This window comes from Equus quagga, chromosome 9 (genome assembly GCF_021613505.1).
Source record: "Equus quagga isolate Etosha38 chromosome 9, UCLA_HA_Equagga_1.0, whole genome shotgun sequence".
NCBI lineage: Eukaryota > Metazoa > Chordata > Mammalia > Perissodactyla > Equidae > Equus > Equus quagga.
Window position 1 is genome coordinate 63,339,885 of NC_060275.1, and position 14,785 is coordinate 63,354,669.

The 14,785-nt window shown below is 46.6% G+C and overlaps 1 protein-coding gene across 18 annotated transcripts in view; it reads left to right on the plus strand.

Annotated features, from left to right (window-relative positions):
- The window catches only part of EPB41L3 (erythrocyte membrane protein band 4.1 like 3), a 227,431-nt gene extending 218,130 nt beyond the window's left edge, over positions 1-9,301 (plus strand). For 8 of the 18 annotated variants that reach the window (XM_046671837.1, XM_046671824.1, XM_046671825.1 and 5 more), the window contains 9 exons: positions 861-935; positions 1,294-1,392; positions 3,574-3,696; positions 4,288-4,653; positions 5,421-5,552; positions 6,038-6,136; positions 6,584-6,664; positions 6,924-7,040; positions 8,209-9,301. In XM_046671837.1, the coding sequence (XP_046527793.1) occupies positions 861-935; positions 1,294-1,392; positions 3,574-3,696; positions 4,288-4,653; positions 5,421-5,552; positions 6,038-6,136; positions 6,584-6,664; positions 6,924-7,034 (1,086 nt within the window). In that variant the 3' untranslated portion in view covers positions 7,035-7,040; positions 8,209-9,301. Of the gene's footprint in view, positions 1-860; positions 936-1,293; positions 1,393-2,344; positions 3,547-3,573; positions 3,697-4,287; positions 4,654-5,420; positions 5,553-6,037; positions 6,137-6,583; positions 6,665-6,923; positions 7,041-8,208 lie in introns of those variants that run through there. The other 10 variants (XM_046671833.1, XM_046671841.1, XM_046671834.1 and 7 more) reach the window with 4 other exon arrangements.
- Positions 9,302-14,785: the final 5,484 nt, after the last annotated feature.

The following is a 14,785-nucleotide window of genomic DNA, read 5'->3' on the forward strand; positions in this document are numbered from 1 at the left end:
CCACGGGGCCAGCCCCTCTGTCACTCTTTTTTAGATTAGTCTTCCCAGCTGTCCTTTCTTTCACTACTACCCTGTGGAGCTGTACACTGTGCACAGAGATGGGCTCAATAGCTAATGTGTTGCCACTTGAATTATGATTATTTAATACTAAAGAAAGGAAGAAAAAGTAGATAAAAGGGGAAAACTAGTTCTAGCATGACATATTTAATGTTTCTTTCTTAATTTTATATATTAAAGAAAAATATGATATGAAATACTTAATTTTTCACCAAGGTATTTTGAAGTTAACTTTTTTAAATTATTCACCATGTTATTTATAATCTTGGATATACTTGATATTTCTTTCTGGAACAGTAGAGAAGTCTGTCTAGGCATAACTGGCTCTATTCAAATTCACAGGTAATGCTGTGACCCCTGGGCACTCCCTTAGTCTATATCAGGCAGCACCTGAGTGGGGAATATAGAAACAGAAGTGAGGCTTTATTCCTGACTTAATGTTTTAATGTTAACATTTACTTCGAGCACTCAGTTTTGTGGTATTTCAGGTAACTGACATGTAGACGCTGTCAGATGCCAGGGCGCTCTTTATCTTGCTCTTGCACGTTCTCTGTTTATAGAAATGAGAAGTGTTTGCGTCAAAGAGGAGTTTCAGAAAATAATCTGTTACTCTTCGGAAATAATTATGAAACTTTGAGATGCTTTCAGACCATTTTTCAAATTAATAAACAATTTATTTGTTCAGAAAAAAAAAGAGTGTGACTGTTACATGTCTAGCACGATAGAGGAACTCTCTTCCTAACTTGCCTTTTTGGAAACTGTCTACTTCCTTCTCCCCAACCCAACCCCCTCTATTCAAACAGACCAAAGAAGAAAGAGAGATTTCTGAAAAAGTTGTGTTTTTGCAGCAAGGAAGCTCTCCATTCCTTGAGTCCCAGGTAAAAACAAACATACAGGAATTTTCCAAAAGAGAAGTGCTCTTCAGATTTCAGTGTCAGTAAAATGTCTTTAGTTCTGTTTTTCTTTTAAAATTTAAACCTTATTTAAAACTAAGGGAGCTACGTCATTTCTGCTTAGAGCTGGGGAGGGGAATTCAGAATTTTCTTCCTGTGTTAGTTATCAGCCGTCATTTCTTTATGGCTTTTGCTCCTAGATGATTATATCTGTCTATGGTAATTTGCATTATGCTTTCTAATAATATTATTGGGACTTTTCACTGTCTGTGTTACCCATGGAGTAATTTAGATGACCTTGACTGATTTTGAAAGTTGTGAACTTTTGTTGGTTCCCCACCAGCCGAGTGTGATGAAGAGAACACAGGAGGGAGACTCCGTGGGCTCTGTGGTTACCTCGCGCCAAATCGTTTTCCAGAAAACTGTCCCATCGACCCTAGAGGTTATTTTTCAGTTCATTTCATTTAATCCAGCACGAGCATGTAGATTAATCTGTGATCCTTTTTCTCAGGTACATATTTCTAGATTTGAGTTTTCAGGCCATGATAAATAGGAAAGTAGAAAACATCCTAACGTGTCAGCCAGGGTGCTCGTCTGCCCCCCGTTGGTTTCTCTTCCCCCGTAGCCTGGTAGGCTCGTCAGCTGCCTCGTCACACCCTAGGAGGGTCCTCCACTACAAAAGCTTAACTGTCATTCTTCTGCCTTAGTGGGACTAACACTGAGGAAACCACTCAGATGGGGGCTTCGGCTGTAGATGACATTGGAGCCTGTACAGACCACCATGGCCTGTTGATAAGAGGCTCTAACCATGGGAAATGTTTCATTACAGAGTCTTGAACTCAGGCACACTCAATATTTATTGGATAATGAGTGCCATAGTGGATTTGATGTCCTGTATAGGGAAATATCATTTACAACATGGAAAAGGTATTCACAGAAATTTGTGGAATACTGGCAAGTTCTCTGTGAGAACAACAGATATGAAGTACAGTGTTTGTTTCATACGGAAAACTGTCTTTTTGTGTCCATACAAGTAAATCTAAATAACTTGTGCAACTTCAATCATGTTATTTAATGTTGAGATACAAAATGATCAGATATTTAGCTTAAGATCAGATATTTTTCTTGCAAAATTTACCACCAAAGTATGTTCCCATTTGAAGAAGCCTGAAATTACAACTCCACATGCAGACTGTATTTCAAGTTGCAAGTTAGAGCTTATAAGTTTCTTATGAGAAGAGATTGCAGCCATAATTATGAGATAAGAACACCAGCCTCCACAGTCACATCACAGGCCTGCATGTAGCTCTCGCCCTGCTTTTCTTAAAGGATTCTTATTTTGGAAATGAGATACCATCAGAATTTCTAATTTAGCTTTTATATTTCGAATATAGGGCACAGAGGATTGGGTTATTGTAGACAAAATACCCACTGAGGTAGTTGGTGGTGATTTGAAAAGGATTGTCACTTACAAGGTGGTGACTGTGAGCAGTACAACTGGTGACATCCCCGCAGACGTGCTGAGGTCTAGTGCCACTGACATGCAGAGCTTCTGTGACTTGGCCCAAGAAATGCAATGGAAAGAAGAGAGCAAACAGAAAATATACACTCTAGGAAAATCCTACGATACTCTGTCGGGGAAAATCGTTACTATGACTGGAAAAGCTAAAGAGGGGGACAAGGTGGTGCAACCGTCCACTCTGGAAGCTCTTCAGAAAATGGAGAGAGGATTGTCAGAGTCAGGGAAGGTCATCTCAGGTGTGGCAGAGTACGAGGTCCTGGAAGCCGTTGCCTATGAGGAAGCCAAGAGAGGACCCGAGGTCCAGACTCCAAAGCGGAAATTGTCAGAATCCCTGTCTCCCATCAAGGAAGCTGAGTCTCGAAAGCAGAGTCCTGAAGAAGACCTCCAGAAAGCTCAGATGCTGGGAAGGGGTCCAGCTCTCCACGCTGGCCTAGGGAGCGTGCGCTTCAGCAAAATGGAGCCAGCACCAGAGAGTGAGGCCTTAAAAGTGGGACTCTTTGGTCCCAGAAGGAAGAGCCTGTCCGAGTGGAGATACTCCCAGGAACCGGCCATCGCCGTGGCTGCTGCTCATTCCGTTACCGAGTCGGCAGCCTCCGGAGTCGCGGTAACCAGTGCCTTTGGTTTGGGCCGCCGTTTCAGACTCCAGCATGACCTGTTTGGGGCAGCTCCCTTCCACCCTGAACCTTTCTGTTTCTCTTGCTGCTTGACTTTGTGTTGAAAGCAGCCAACCCAAGCTTTTTAATTTTTTCATTGTTAAACCAAAACCGCAGTCCAACGTAAGCATTGAAACAGTTTCCGTTTATTTCCAGCTCCCCGTTCTTGAGATGTGGTAGTGCTGCTGTTGCTTGCAATGAAGGGAAAAAACGATCTGCCTAAACCAGCGTTGCCCCAACCCTAATAACTGCTTTACCAAAGAGCTCATGGTCACCTCGGTTTGCTGTTTTATCCCATTCTTTTCTGTTTCCAACGTCTGCACCCTGGATTCCTTCCTCCCTCCTCCCGCTTCCCTCCGCCCAGAGTTTTGTCTGATCAGCTGTGAGTGTCTGTGCCTCTGTACATATCTGTCTCTGTGGTTGACTCTCCGTTTCTCTGTTCACTCAGACTAAACAGTCTACTGGTGAAAAGCTCATGGATGGCTCTGAAATCTTCAGTTTATTAGAGTCTGCAAGAAAACCGACAGAATTCATAGGAGGGGTTACTTCTGCTTCTCAAAGCTGGGTTCAGGTGGCCATTTGCTTCCATCCTTGGTGTTCCTGGCTCTGCCTGTTGCCTTTCTTTATGCCTTTTTGGGGGGGGTGTGTGTGTGTTTTGCATCCAAGCAGCTTTGCCCTACACACCTCACACGTGTCTTCACCTATTTTCCTTTGAGCCTGCTTGCCTGTTGTATGCCTTTGTTCCATTTCAGGAACGTACTGCAGATGTTCAAAAGGCAATCGTGTCGAGAAATTTTAACAGCATGTAGTTTTTTAAAGCATTTTATGTCACCCATTGGGTCTAAGCAAGCAGCGAAAGCCAATGTGAATGTGCTACGATGCTTTCGTTGTTTGGTTTTCGATTGCATTTTGTACTGCATTCTGCTGCTTTTGTGGATCTCCTGAAGTAGCAGAAAGGCTGGGGGGGTGTGCGGGGCAGGGGCGGGGCAGCACAGGCCCTGGGGGCGGAGCGAAGGCTAATTTATGTTTCCTGTAAGTGTTTCTGGTTATAAGCATGTGGCACTGGCTTTAGGCATCCTAGTGAGTGGCTTCTTTTGTTTCCTATTTTTTGACCTTTGGTTTATGGACAGTCACACTCACCCCACAATCTTTTCCCATCCAGAAAACAGAAACCCAGGCAGAGTCCACCGAAGCTGCCCAGCACCCCCAGCCAGTCAGCACTGAGAAGGTTGTGCAGGAAACCGTGTTGGTGGAGGAAAGATTCGTGAAGCATGTGCACGCAAGCGGCGATGCTTCTCACGTGGCTGGAGACGACGGGGATGCTGCAGCCCAGGTGGCGTCTGCTGATGCTTCTGGTGCTAAAGGGAAGGATGGTTCTGCTCTGACGGAGGGGGCTAAGGAGGAAAAAGGGGAGGTGGCCGATCAAGCTGTCCTCAAACCGGAAGAGATGGCCACTGCTTCCCACGAGCCAGAGGAGGAGCCGAGTGCGGCAATCCATATTTCTGAAACTTTGGAACCTCCTTTTGAGGTAACTAGTCCTGTTGCTTTCAGCACTAAAGTAAAACTTAGGTGGGATTCCTTCAAGTTTACTTCAGCCTCACGATGGAGCCATGTTCAGCTCTCTACCCTTTCCAGGTGCAGTGTGCATCTCCTCGTGTTTCCTTCTGCAAGGCGATCAGGTAGTTTCCAGCTGTGAGATCACATGCAGATGTTTATAATGGTTATTCATAATGTATTGTTCCAGAAAATGCTTTCTGCTCTCATTGTAATTGGCAATAACCTATGGAATGCATGGCCAGTGAAGATATTAGAAAATCTGATAAATTATTTCTGATCAGTGTAGTTGTCCAGAAGGACCAAAAATCGTACTTGCCCAGATAACAAATGCCAGAACTTTGTTCTTTATCTTCTTTTATTGAGATTCCTAAAGTATATGGGAGGTTAATGTCTTATTACTCGTTCCTTCTTTCCAAGAAGTTATTTAATAAGAGGCTAATTTATGGCTTTTTAAACTGTTAAGATTAGTTTACAAGATAGAGGAGAAGCAAGGTAAAAAGTTTTGGTTTTTTTTTTCCTTTACCTGGAACGTTCCATGCAGACGATGCTGTGGAATTCTGAGGGACTGTTTGACGTCTGTCTGTTGTGTGCCCCATTCCTCAACTTACCCCCATGTTGTATGTAAACATTTATTTCATACTAATCTGTGCTTATTTATATCCACCAAGAGGGGAAGAAAAAACAAACTGTGTGTCTGTGCAAACTGTAATAGCCCCTCCTTACCTCCCCTGGGTACAGGCGTCAGCTGTGAAGACAGAAATCATCAGCTTTGGCAGTGTTTTACCAGGAGGAGTAAAGCTTGAAATTTCTACCAAGGAGGTGCCGGTGGTTCACACAGAGACAAAAACCATAACATATGAATCATCACAGGTAAGAGCGTCTGTGAAGCCCACTGCCCCAGCCCTTTGTTTACCCCTCTGATGACGCAGTCCGTTGACCTGTGGCTGCGTGACGTGTGTGAGACTCGGAGGACCCAGCAGCTGCCTCCGTCAGGAGCAATGCAGTAATGGTAATTTTATGACTGATCATGAAGCATCAGGGGGCTTAAGCAGGTCTTCACATATCTCAAGATGTAGAAAAAGGCTCAGGAACCTCTTTCCCTAGCCGAAGATAAGGAAAAATGTCAGCTCAGCCAGCCACTGCTCACATTGCGGAAGTCCCAGTGTTTAATGACGGTCAGCTCCAGCCATGTTTGGTTCAGTCCTTCCTCACAGCAGCAGCCCCCAGGGCTGGTGGAACAGCACAGGGACGGTGAGAGGTCACTCAGTCATCGCAGTGCCCTGAACTGACAGGACGAGCAGCTGAAGGAGTGGTGCGAATATGGGAGGGTGCTGTCTGTTCCTCTGCTTTCCTAGGTTGACCCTGGTGCTGATCTGGAGCCGGGCGTGCTGATGAGCGCACAGACGATCACGTCAGAAACCACCAGCACCACGACCACCACCCATATCACCAAAGTAAGTGGAATGGGAACGGAGCGAGAGAGGCGCTCCCTCAGAACATCTTCCAGGGTGGGCTGTGCAAGCCAGTGGTTCCAGGAAGGTCATGATGCAGGATGATGCCTCGGAGCTTTCACAGTAGTGATGGTGCCTTTGTCCTCGTGTGCTAGTTTCTGTTTAGGAATATACATTCCACGTCCAATAGCCTTTGCTTAACACTCAACTCCAGGACTTGGCATATAGTAGGTGTTCCAGAAACACTAGCCAGCCAAACCCAAAGGACTCCATTCTGTCCTTGCTTCTGAGATTAACAGTTTTAAATAACTGCCACAGAATTCTTTTTCAATTCTTAAAGAATGAATGATCTTACTTAAAACTCTGTCAGCATTTTCTGCCATTTCCCCCCTTGAATAATGATCGTTCCTCCAAGTGAGGAGATTCATAATGCTCGTCTGTTCCTTTCAGACTGTGAAAGGAGGCATTTCAGAGACGAGAATTGAGAAGCGCATCGTCATCACGGGAGACGCGGACATTGACCATGACCAGGTAGTGTGTGTGGGACGGCCCGTTCTCTGGCAGAGAAACCCGAGTTGGCCCTGCTCTTCCCAATGCTATTCTTCTCGTCCGGCATATAGTCTAAACAAGTTTCTGAAGTAACTTTCCAGTAGACGCCGTCTGATCCTTTTGCGATCCTTGTGCCTCATTTGTAAATGGTGTATGTAGATCCAGCTCCTAAGTCTTGCTGCCGCTCACGCATGTCCCACCTCCTTTTTGTCTTTGTCCTTCTGTGGTTCCCTGGGGATAGGCTCTGGCTCAGGCAATTAAAGAGGCCAAAGAGCAGCACCCTGACATGTCAGTGACCAAAGTAGTGGTCCACAAGGAGACGGAGATCACCCCTGAAGATGGCGAGGACTGACGCCAGGTGAGAGGGCCGCGGGTTCTCCGGGCTTGGCCGGCGTGTCGCGTGGGGCGCTTCCCCTCCTTCTTCACCTGAGTCCTTTCTTGCCTTTTTCTCTCACTGGTGTCTGCCGGGCTGGTTACCAAGAGGATAGGGAAGTAGTTTGTGGGTGCCAGTTTGTTTCAGATTTGGAGGTTCTATTCTGTGTACTTTTTGCAAACACTGTGCCAGTTAGAGGATAAAGAGAAAGCAGACTCTTTGCTTGCATCACTGCTGTTCCCTTTTACCCATGCCCTGTACTCTTCGTTATCCAAATTTGAAATATCAAATTTGATTTCACTTGCTGTGTGGCCTATTCAGAACTAAGGTCGTTTTGTTCTGAGAGGTGCAATTTGTGCGTTCTAAATACCAGGGAAATAAAATAGAGCACTTTCTCTTTGACGGCAGCGTTGTCTCGTCGTAAGCTTTCTCCTCAACCGTGCTTGCTTACAAGCTGTTTATGCTTTGGTTTTGCCGTGTTTTTTAATGTGAAACCTGAGCACTCACTTTCATTTTGGACGTCTTATATTTTCTGTATTCTTTGGATGATTTTTTTCCAAAAGCTTGGTGTAGCTTTGTGTCTCAGGAGGAGGCAAAAATGCAGTCTTGTGGTCCTGCTTTTCTCGAGAAAGCGCATGCCTTCCCCGCTGCTGTTGAGCCAGCATCTTGTTTGTGTGCGCAGACTTGCCGTGCACTGACCTGCCACACAAGCGCACGTGGGCCTGAGCCCCCTAGAGGGCTCTAAGCGCTGAGCACAGCGGTCCAGCTGCCTGCACATTTGGCTCTGTGATAAAAGTCTCTGAAACGCTTTACATGTGTAAATGAAATGACTAAGTTCTCTAACACTGATTTAAGGAATATAGATTGATGAGTGGCTTCTCTTGCAGAGAAAAATATAAAAATAACTTATTATGTTCAAAATAATGTAATTTGGAAGATAGACAGCAAAAACAATTTCCTTCCATGAGCTCTCGCCACCTGGGTGATGCAGTTGTTACATAAAAGAGCGAGCATCAGTGACCACGCTCGTAGGTTATGGTATCTTGTCAAAAAGAGCATTTAATAACCTGCAAGATTCTTTTGTGTGACCTTGAGCTGAGGAAAACTCGCAGGTGGTTCCCGATGAGTCACTGATCAGATCTCTGTCCTCCAGGACTAGCTCAGCCTGCGTACGAGTCCAGGCACGCCAGCCGAGAGAGCCAGAGCCCGGAGGCCCCCCGGACCCGCCGACTTCATCTGCCCGCGGAAGACTCCATCCGGAAGACCTGACCTTGACCCTTAATAAAGACACTGGCAGAGAGATCTTCCCTTAATAAAACAATCCAAATCAGCATCACTAAACTGATATTGCATGAAGCAATGGTAACGTTACAAAAGAGCAGCATTTTTAATTTTCACCAAGTGTCTCAGTTTTCAGCTACTCCTGCACGTTCATAACCGACAGTAGACACCGCGATCTCATGTAACATAAGCAGTTCATGCCTTTCATAGCTCATTACTATTAAAATCTAAGCAAAGTTTCAATTTCTTAGGTGACAGCTCTTTTGTTTACAGACAAATGAAGATTACCCTGAAATGCTCCAGTGTGTCAGGTTTATTCCAGATTAGATGTGCCAATAACCACATTTATTCAGGAAACGACTTGAATCTTGTCCTCGTTTCGTCTGCTCTTACTACTTACCCGTGAACAGTGATGACTCTGATCCTCCAGAAATATTTCATGCTTCCAGTCCTGCTTTGTGTACCTAATTTAATTCATTAAAAGGTAGTACTGATTTTAGCATATTAATGTGATTTTTTTCCTTCTCCACTTTGGTCTGCATTCAATCTGGAAAGCTTCCCGGAGTTCCTTAACAAGTCCTGAATGCGGAAATTGTCATTGTTTTGGGAAGAAAATCTGTATTTTTATTAGTTTACAATATTATGAGATTTCACTCCAGGACAACCTATTGGGTTTCTGAGGGTTTGTTTTCTTTCTTCGTTTCCTCTTCCTTGTATTTTTTCATTGGTTTTTCTTCTTTTACTTGAAAAAGGTTTTATTTCCAAATCTGGTCCATATTTACAATCTAGTTCAGAGCCAAGCCTTAAACTGTACAGAATTTCCACTGTAATTAAACTATTTAGCGTTTAGTTATAAATAGCCTTCAAGAAGATATATTCTCCATTACACTGTCCACTGCATCACATAGCCCGTGGCGAATGTACGTTTCTGCATAGCGAAATAAAAATGGTTCATGCGTTTAAAACTCGAATTGTGTGTGGAATCACTTCGGTGTTGTCTGTATTTAGGCAGAGGTAACATTCGCATGACACTGAAGACCTCGTTCCTCCGCGTTGTAGAAACAGCCTGTCTTTTTACAGGTGAGAAAGTGTACGTGGTAGTACAGGGTGTGCACCCTTCAAGGCACGGAGATGCGAATCAAATACGTATGTCTAACTGGTCGGTTGCCAGTGAAGGTCTTGAAAAGTACAACTCATTATCACAAACTCATTTTCAAAGTTTTGATTTTTTTTAATAATCAGAGAGGCTCTGCTATAAAACCAGTATTTCTGGGTGCTTTTAATCCACCAAAGAAACACTTGTCTCTCCTACATTGGCTCCACAGCTGAGCAGATTCCCTGCTGCGTTCTGCAGAGGCCATGCAGGAGGTCCCAACCTCCTCCCCATCACACTCCTCACGTACCAGGCACTGAGAAGTCTTTTTGATACCAGCTGCCACCTGAACACCTAAATGTACTTGCTGACATTTCCTACCATGTCACTGTGCCTAACTTGTGTGTTTTTTTTTTAACTAGTTTTTTAAAAGGGGTCATGAACAGACGTTTCTCTAAAGAAGATATACGGATGGCCAATAAACACATGAAAAGATGCTCCTCATCACTGATCATCAGGGAAATGCAAATTAAAACTACACTAAGATATCACCTTACGCCCATTAGAATGGCAAAAATAATCAAAACAAAAAGTGACAAATGTTGGAGAGGGTGTGGAGAAAAAGGATCCCTCATACACTGCTGGTGGGAATGCACACTGGTGCAGCCACTATGGAAAACAGTATGGAGATTCCTCAAAAAGTTAAAAATAGAAATACCATACGACCCAGCCATCCCACTCCTGTGTATCTATCCAAAGAACTTGAAATCAGCAATTCCAAAAGACCCATGCACCCCTATGTTCATTGCAGCATTGTTTACAACAACCAAGACATGGAAGCAACCTAAGTGGCATCAACTGATGATTGGATAAAGAAGATATGGTGTATATATATACAATGGAATACTACTCAGCCATAGAAAAGAGCAAAATCATCTCATTCACAACAACACGGATGGACCTTGAGGGAATTATGTTAAGTGAAATAAACCAGATAGAGAAGGACAATCTCTGCATGACTCCACTCACATGAGGAATTTAAACGTGGACAAAGAGAACAGATTAGTGGTTACCAGGGGAAAGGGGGCTGGGGATGGGCACAAATGGTGAAGGGGTGCACCTACAACACGACTCACAAACAATAATGTACAGATGAAATTTCACAAGGTTGTAAACTATCAATCTTAATGAAAAGTTAAAAAAAAAAACTTTTTTTCAGAAAACCGTTAGATTGACCACATATCTTGATCTTATTGAGAGTCCAATTCCTGTTCTTTGTCTCTTAAGGAATTATCAACTTGTCCTTACTAGGAATACTAAGTATTAATTTTAGAAACTGAAGCATCATTTTAATTCTGTTTGAAGCCAATTTAAAAATTGAGAAAAATTAATAGTTTATTGATACAAAAATGATAAGTGGTCTCCCAGGGACACCTGCAGCTGTTTGCATAGTTTGTGTCCATCAAGTTGTAACTGTTCACTGTTTTAAACCAGACCTGAGATTTTCATGTTCCTCTGTCTTCAGCAACAAGTGCTCGTTCACATTTATAAAATTATACATCATAGGGAAATTTTATATTTTCAACCTTCTTTTCCTCCTTTTTTCCTCAAAATTTTCCTCAAATTTTTCCAGCCCCCATGACATTGCTGTGTGGGAGTTCCAAAGCTACCTCTCCGTGTTTGGGTATTTGTGACAGCAGTGCCCCACTTCTAGTACCAAAATCTGTATCTGCTTTTTATTGGTGCATAACAAATTACCACAAAATTAGCAGCTTAAAACCACACGCATGTGTTCCCTCACAGTTTCTGTAGGTCAGAGTCTGGCCGTGGCTTTACCGCGTCCTCTGGAAGGCTGCACTCGGCTGGGGCTGGGGTCCCATCTGGTGGCTGGCTTGGGGAAGGATCCACTTCCAAGCTCTGTTCGGTTGTTTGCACAATTCATTTCCTTGTGCTTCCTGTGTGCTTTCTTGTACTTCTTCAAAGCCGGTCCGGGAGGGAGGCTAGAGCATGTCTGCTGGCAAGGCGGAGTCTCATATAACAACATCGTCAAGGGAGCAGCTTCCCAGCAGAGGGTCTGCTCACCGCATCAACAGATTTAAAATTTTGTTTTGAAGATTAGTCAATCATGAACATTCCCCAATTCAATGATTTTAAAGCTGATTTCACTAAGAATAAAACTGTTTTGGTTATTGCTAAACTGATAGATGATCTCAGAGCGTTTTGCTTAGGCATTACTACTAATACGGAAAAGTGTAGCGCTGGATTGGTGTGAAGACGACCCTAGACAGTAAACTTTCAGAAACTGAAGATTTCCACTTCAGTTAGCTATTTACCTCATAGAAAAGAAATTCGTGCTTCTCAGTTTGCTCTAAGATTCAGGTTCAGGGTCATTAGAAAACAATTTATAGGTCCCTCAAATGAGCAGAAAAACAAGTTGCAAACGCAAATGTGCTATGGTCCAGCCTGCAGTTCGTGCTGGGCACACAAGAATCTACAGAAACGGTGGTGGTGGTGTCGCCAAGCCTGAGAACGTCTGCATGGCATCCCTCTGGAGCCATGGCGAGTCGCCCGGTTCAGGGAACAGCCTGCCTCCAGGTAAGGCGCTCCCCGCTCTCCGTCTAGTGGAGCTGGAACGGTGCGCGGCCTGGGTGGGAGGCCCCCTCGCAGACCACTGCAGGTCAAAGTCGTGTCTCATTCTGTTGTGTCCTCCAGTGTCCTAGCCTCTTGCTTCCTTCGCAGTCAGTGCTAAACGTGTAATGAATACAAGTGTGTAACGAATGGTTTACAGTCGGGGCCATCGACAGAGCACAGCCCTTCACCCAGATCAATATCTTTACTACTGTAAAACAAGACAAAACAAGGAAAAAACAGAGAGAGATGGAGAACCTGAACAACCCAGTGGACTCCTCGGGGTGTCTGCTGTGAAAGCAAGTCAGAGGACAAGTCTAGGCCTGGCCCAGAGGAGGGAGGACCCCGAGGATGAAGGGCCTGTGTCCCCCAATCCCTGCGGGAGGGAACCTGCCTCCTGCCCAGGAATTCGTCTGCGGACCATCAGATGAGCTTGTCGGGGACACGCCAGTAGGGGGTTGGCAGTTGTTCAGGCGGCTCCTGTCATCTCAATGCACACACCCTCTTCCTCTTCCTTATGGAGCCACACACCCATCCCAAGAAGACCAGGCTCTCGGCTCCCTTGAGCCCTGGTGTGGTCACGTGACTAAGTTTTGAGCAGAAGGGCTGTGTGGGATTTCTGAGGAGGATCTGGAAGTGAGGCAGCAGCCCCTTCGCTGCCACCTCTCCTTCCTCCTGCAGATACGGAGTGGGCACGTGATGGCTGGACCCCCTCATGTGGCACCTCAGGGGTGGAAGCCACGGGAGGGTGATGGAGCAGAAAGTCGGAGACAGGGCCCTAATCTTGGCACGGAGAATCCAGACTTATTTACAGGATAGAGAAGAACTTCACATTCTTTTTCCCAGTCATTGCTAGGTTGACATTTTGTTATATGCAGATGCGCTGATCCCTGACTATCCAGGGCTCCTCCCCACTCCACAGCTCCCAGGGAAGGGGTCTACCAGGCTGGCGTCTCCCTATCAGCTGCTGCGGTCCCAGGAACGGGGCTCCTCACCTGCCCATGCCCACAGCTCTAAAGCCCCCTCCTCTTCGGCTGTTCCCAGAACTGGCCCATCTCCTTCACGCCGCTGGGCCTCTGCGTGTGCTCCTCCCTCACCCTGGGTGTCGGCCACCTGGCTAGGCCTGCCCATCATCAGCTCAGTCATCTCCTCCAGGGCGCCCTCCTGGCCCCACACTAGCTAGGACACCCCTGTCTTCTTCACTGTCCTATCACCATTGTAACCACAAATGCGTTTGTGGGTCCGCCTGATTACTGTCTCCCTTCCCCATGACACTGGGCAACCTGAAAGCAGACAGCCTCATTTTGTTACCCCCTGTATCCCCAGTCCTGAGCGTGGTCCCCACACAAGGAAGGTGCTCACATGTGCTGAGTCTGAGTCGTGGCCTCATAAGCCTTCATGTTTCTGCTGTGAGGTCAAGATGCTCCTGTCAGCACAGGCAGGGCCAGCAGGGGTGTTGGCCTCAGACAGAAGGCCCTGGCATGGGCTTTCTGCCCAACCCCTCTCTCACGGTACAATTTCAGGAAGGAGACCACTGCGACCCTGAAAGTGGGAGTGATGGGAGATCCAGCCCCCAGGCCATGGGGAGAACCCATGAAGAGCACATGAAAATGCGGGCTCCCTGCCTGCCACGGGCCACCTCCTGCCCAACACAGCCCCATGGTGGATACACAAGCAACTCTGGATTCCCTTTGCCCAGGTCCTTGCTAGCTTGAGGACATTCTTCCACCTTCCATCCTTGGAGGTGGCTGACGAAAGAGGCCACGGGGCAGTCCACCAGCCTGTCCAGTGTCCACTGATGGCTCGGGAGATGCACAGTGACTGCACCCCACCTTCCTGTCTGCTGGCCGGAGACGCCCTTCCCGGCCTCCAGAAGACACAGGCTGGAGATCCTGTGGGGCTGGACCCTGGACAGGTGAGGTTATTAGGGGAGGCTGCATGGCGCCAGTTAGGGAAGGTGCTGAAAGCCTGAGGTGGCAGAGATGACAGGGCCAACGGGGAGGATGGCATAGCGTAGCAAGGAAGAAGTTCCTGAGTGGGACAGACTGTGGCAGAGTCTGACGAGGTGCACACCCAGGGGCACCATGCGGGGTCTGAGCTCTGCCCCCGTTGGCTCCACCACAGCTAGGCGGTGGGTGGGGAACACATCAGAGATTGGTAGGTGGTCTCCAGATGCTGCTGGTGTGGGTGGACCCTGGGAGAGAGACTGGGGGTCACCGGGCAGCACTGGAGGGGTTGAGGTGAGGGCCCTGGGGGTCAGCTGGGACTGGCCAGAAGGCGGAAGAGAGGCAGCCTCGAGGGCCAATCACACTGGGGCATGGGCGGGGCTCTCCTTGGTATCACAGGCGTCTCCGTATCTGGCCGGGTAGGGACTCCTGCCCATCTTTCCAGCCTCAGTGCAGACAGCACTCCCCCCTGCTCTCCCAATCCTGCACATTCCAAGAGTGTCAATGGGTCCTGTTTAGACCCCACCCAGGGCCCTGTGGGCTCAAGTCACCACATAACTCTCCACTACTGCCGCTCCCTGGCCGTGTGGGGAGAGGCGTGGTCATAACCTCCATTTTCCGTCAGCCCCCTCGCCCTCCACCCACCCAAGGGGAAAGCATCATAATCTCCATTGTCCACCAAACCTCCATGTGGTGGCGTTGTCATAACCTACATTTTCCATCAACCATTTCACCCTCCCAACCCACAACGGGAAAGAGTTTGTCAGGTTCTCCATTCTCCA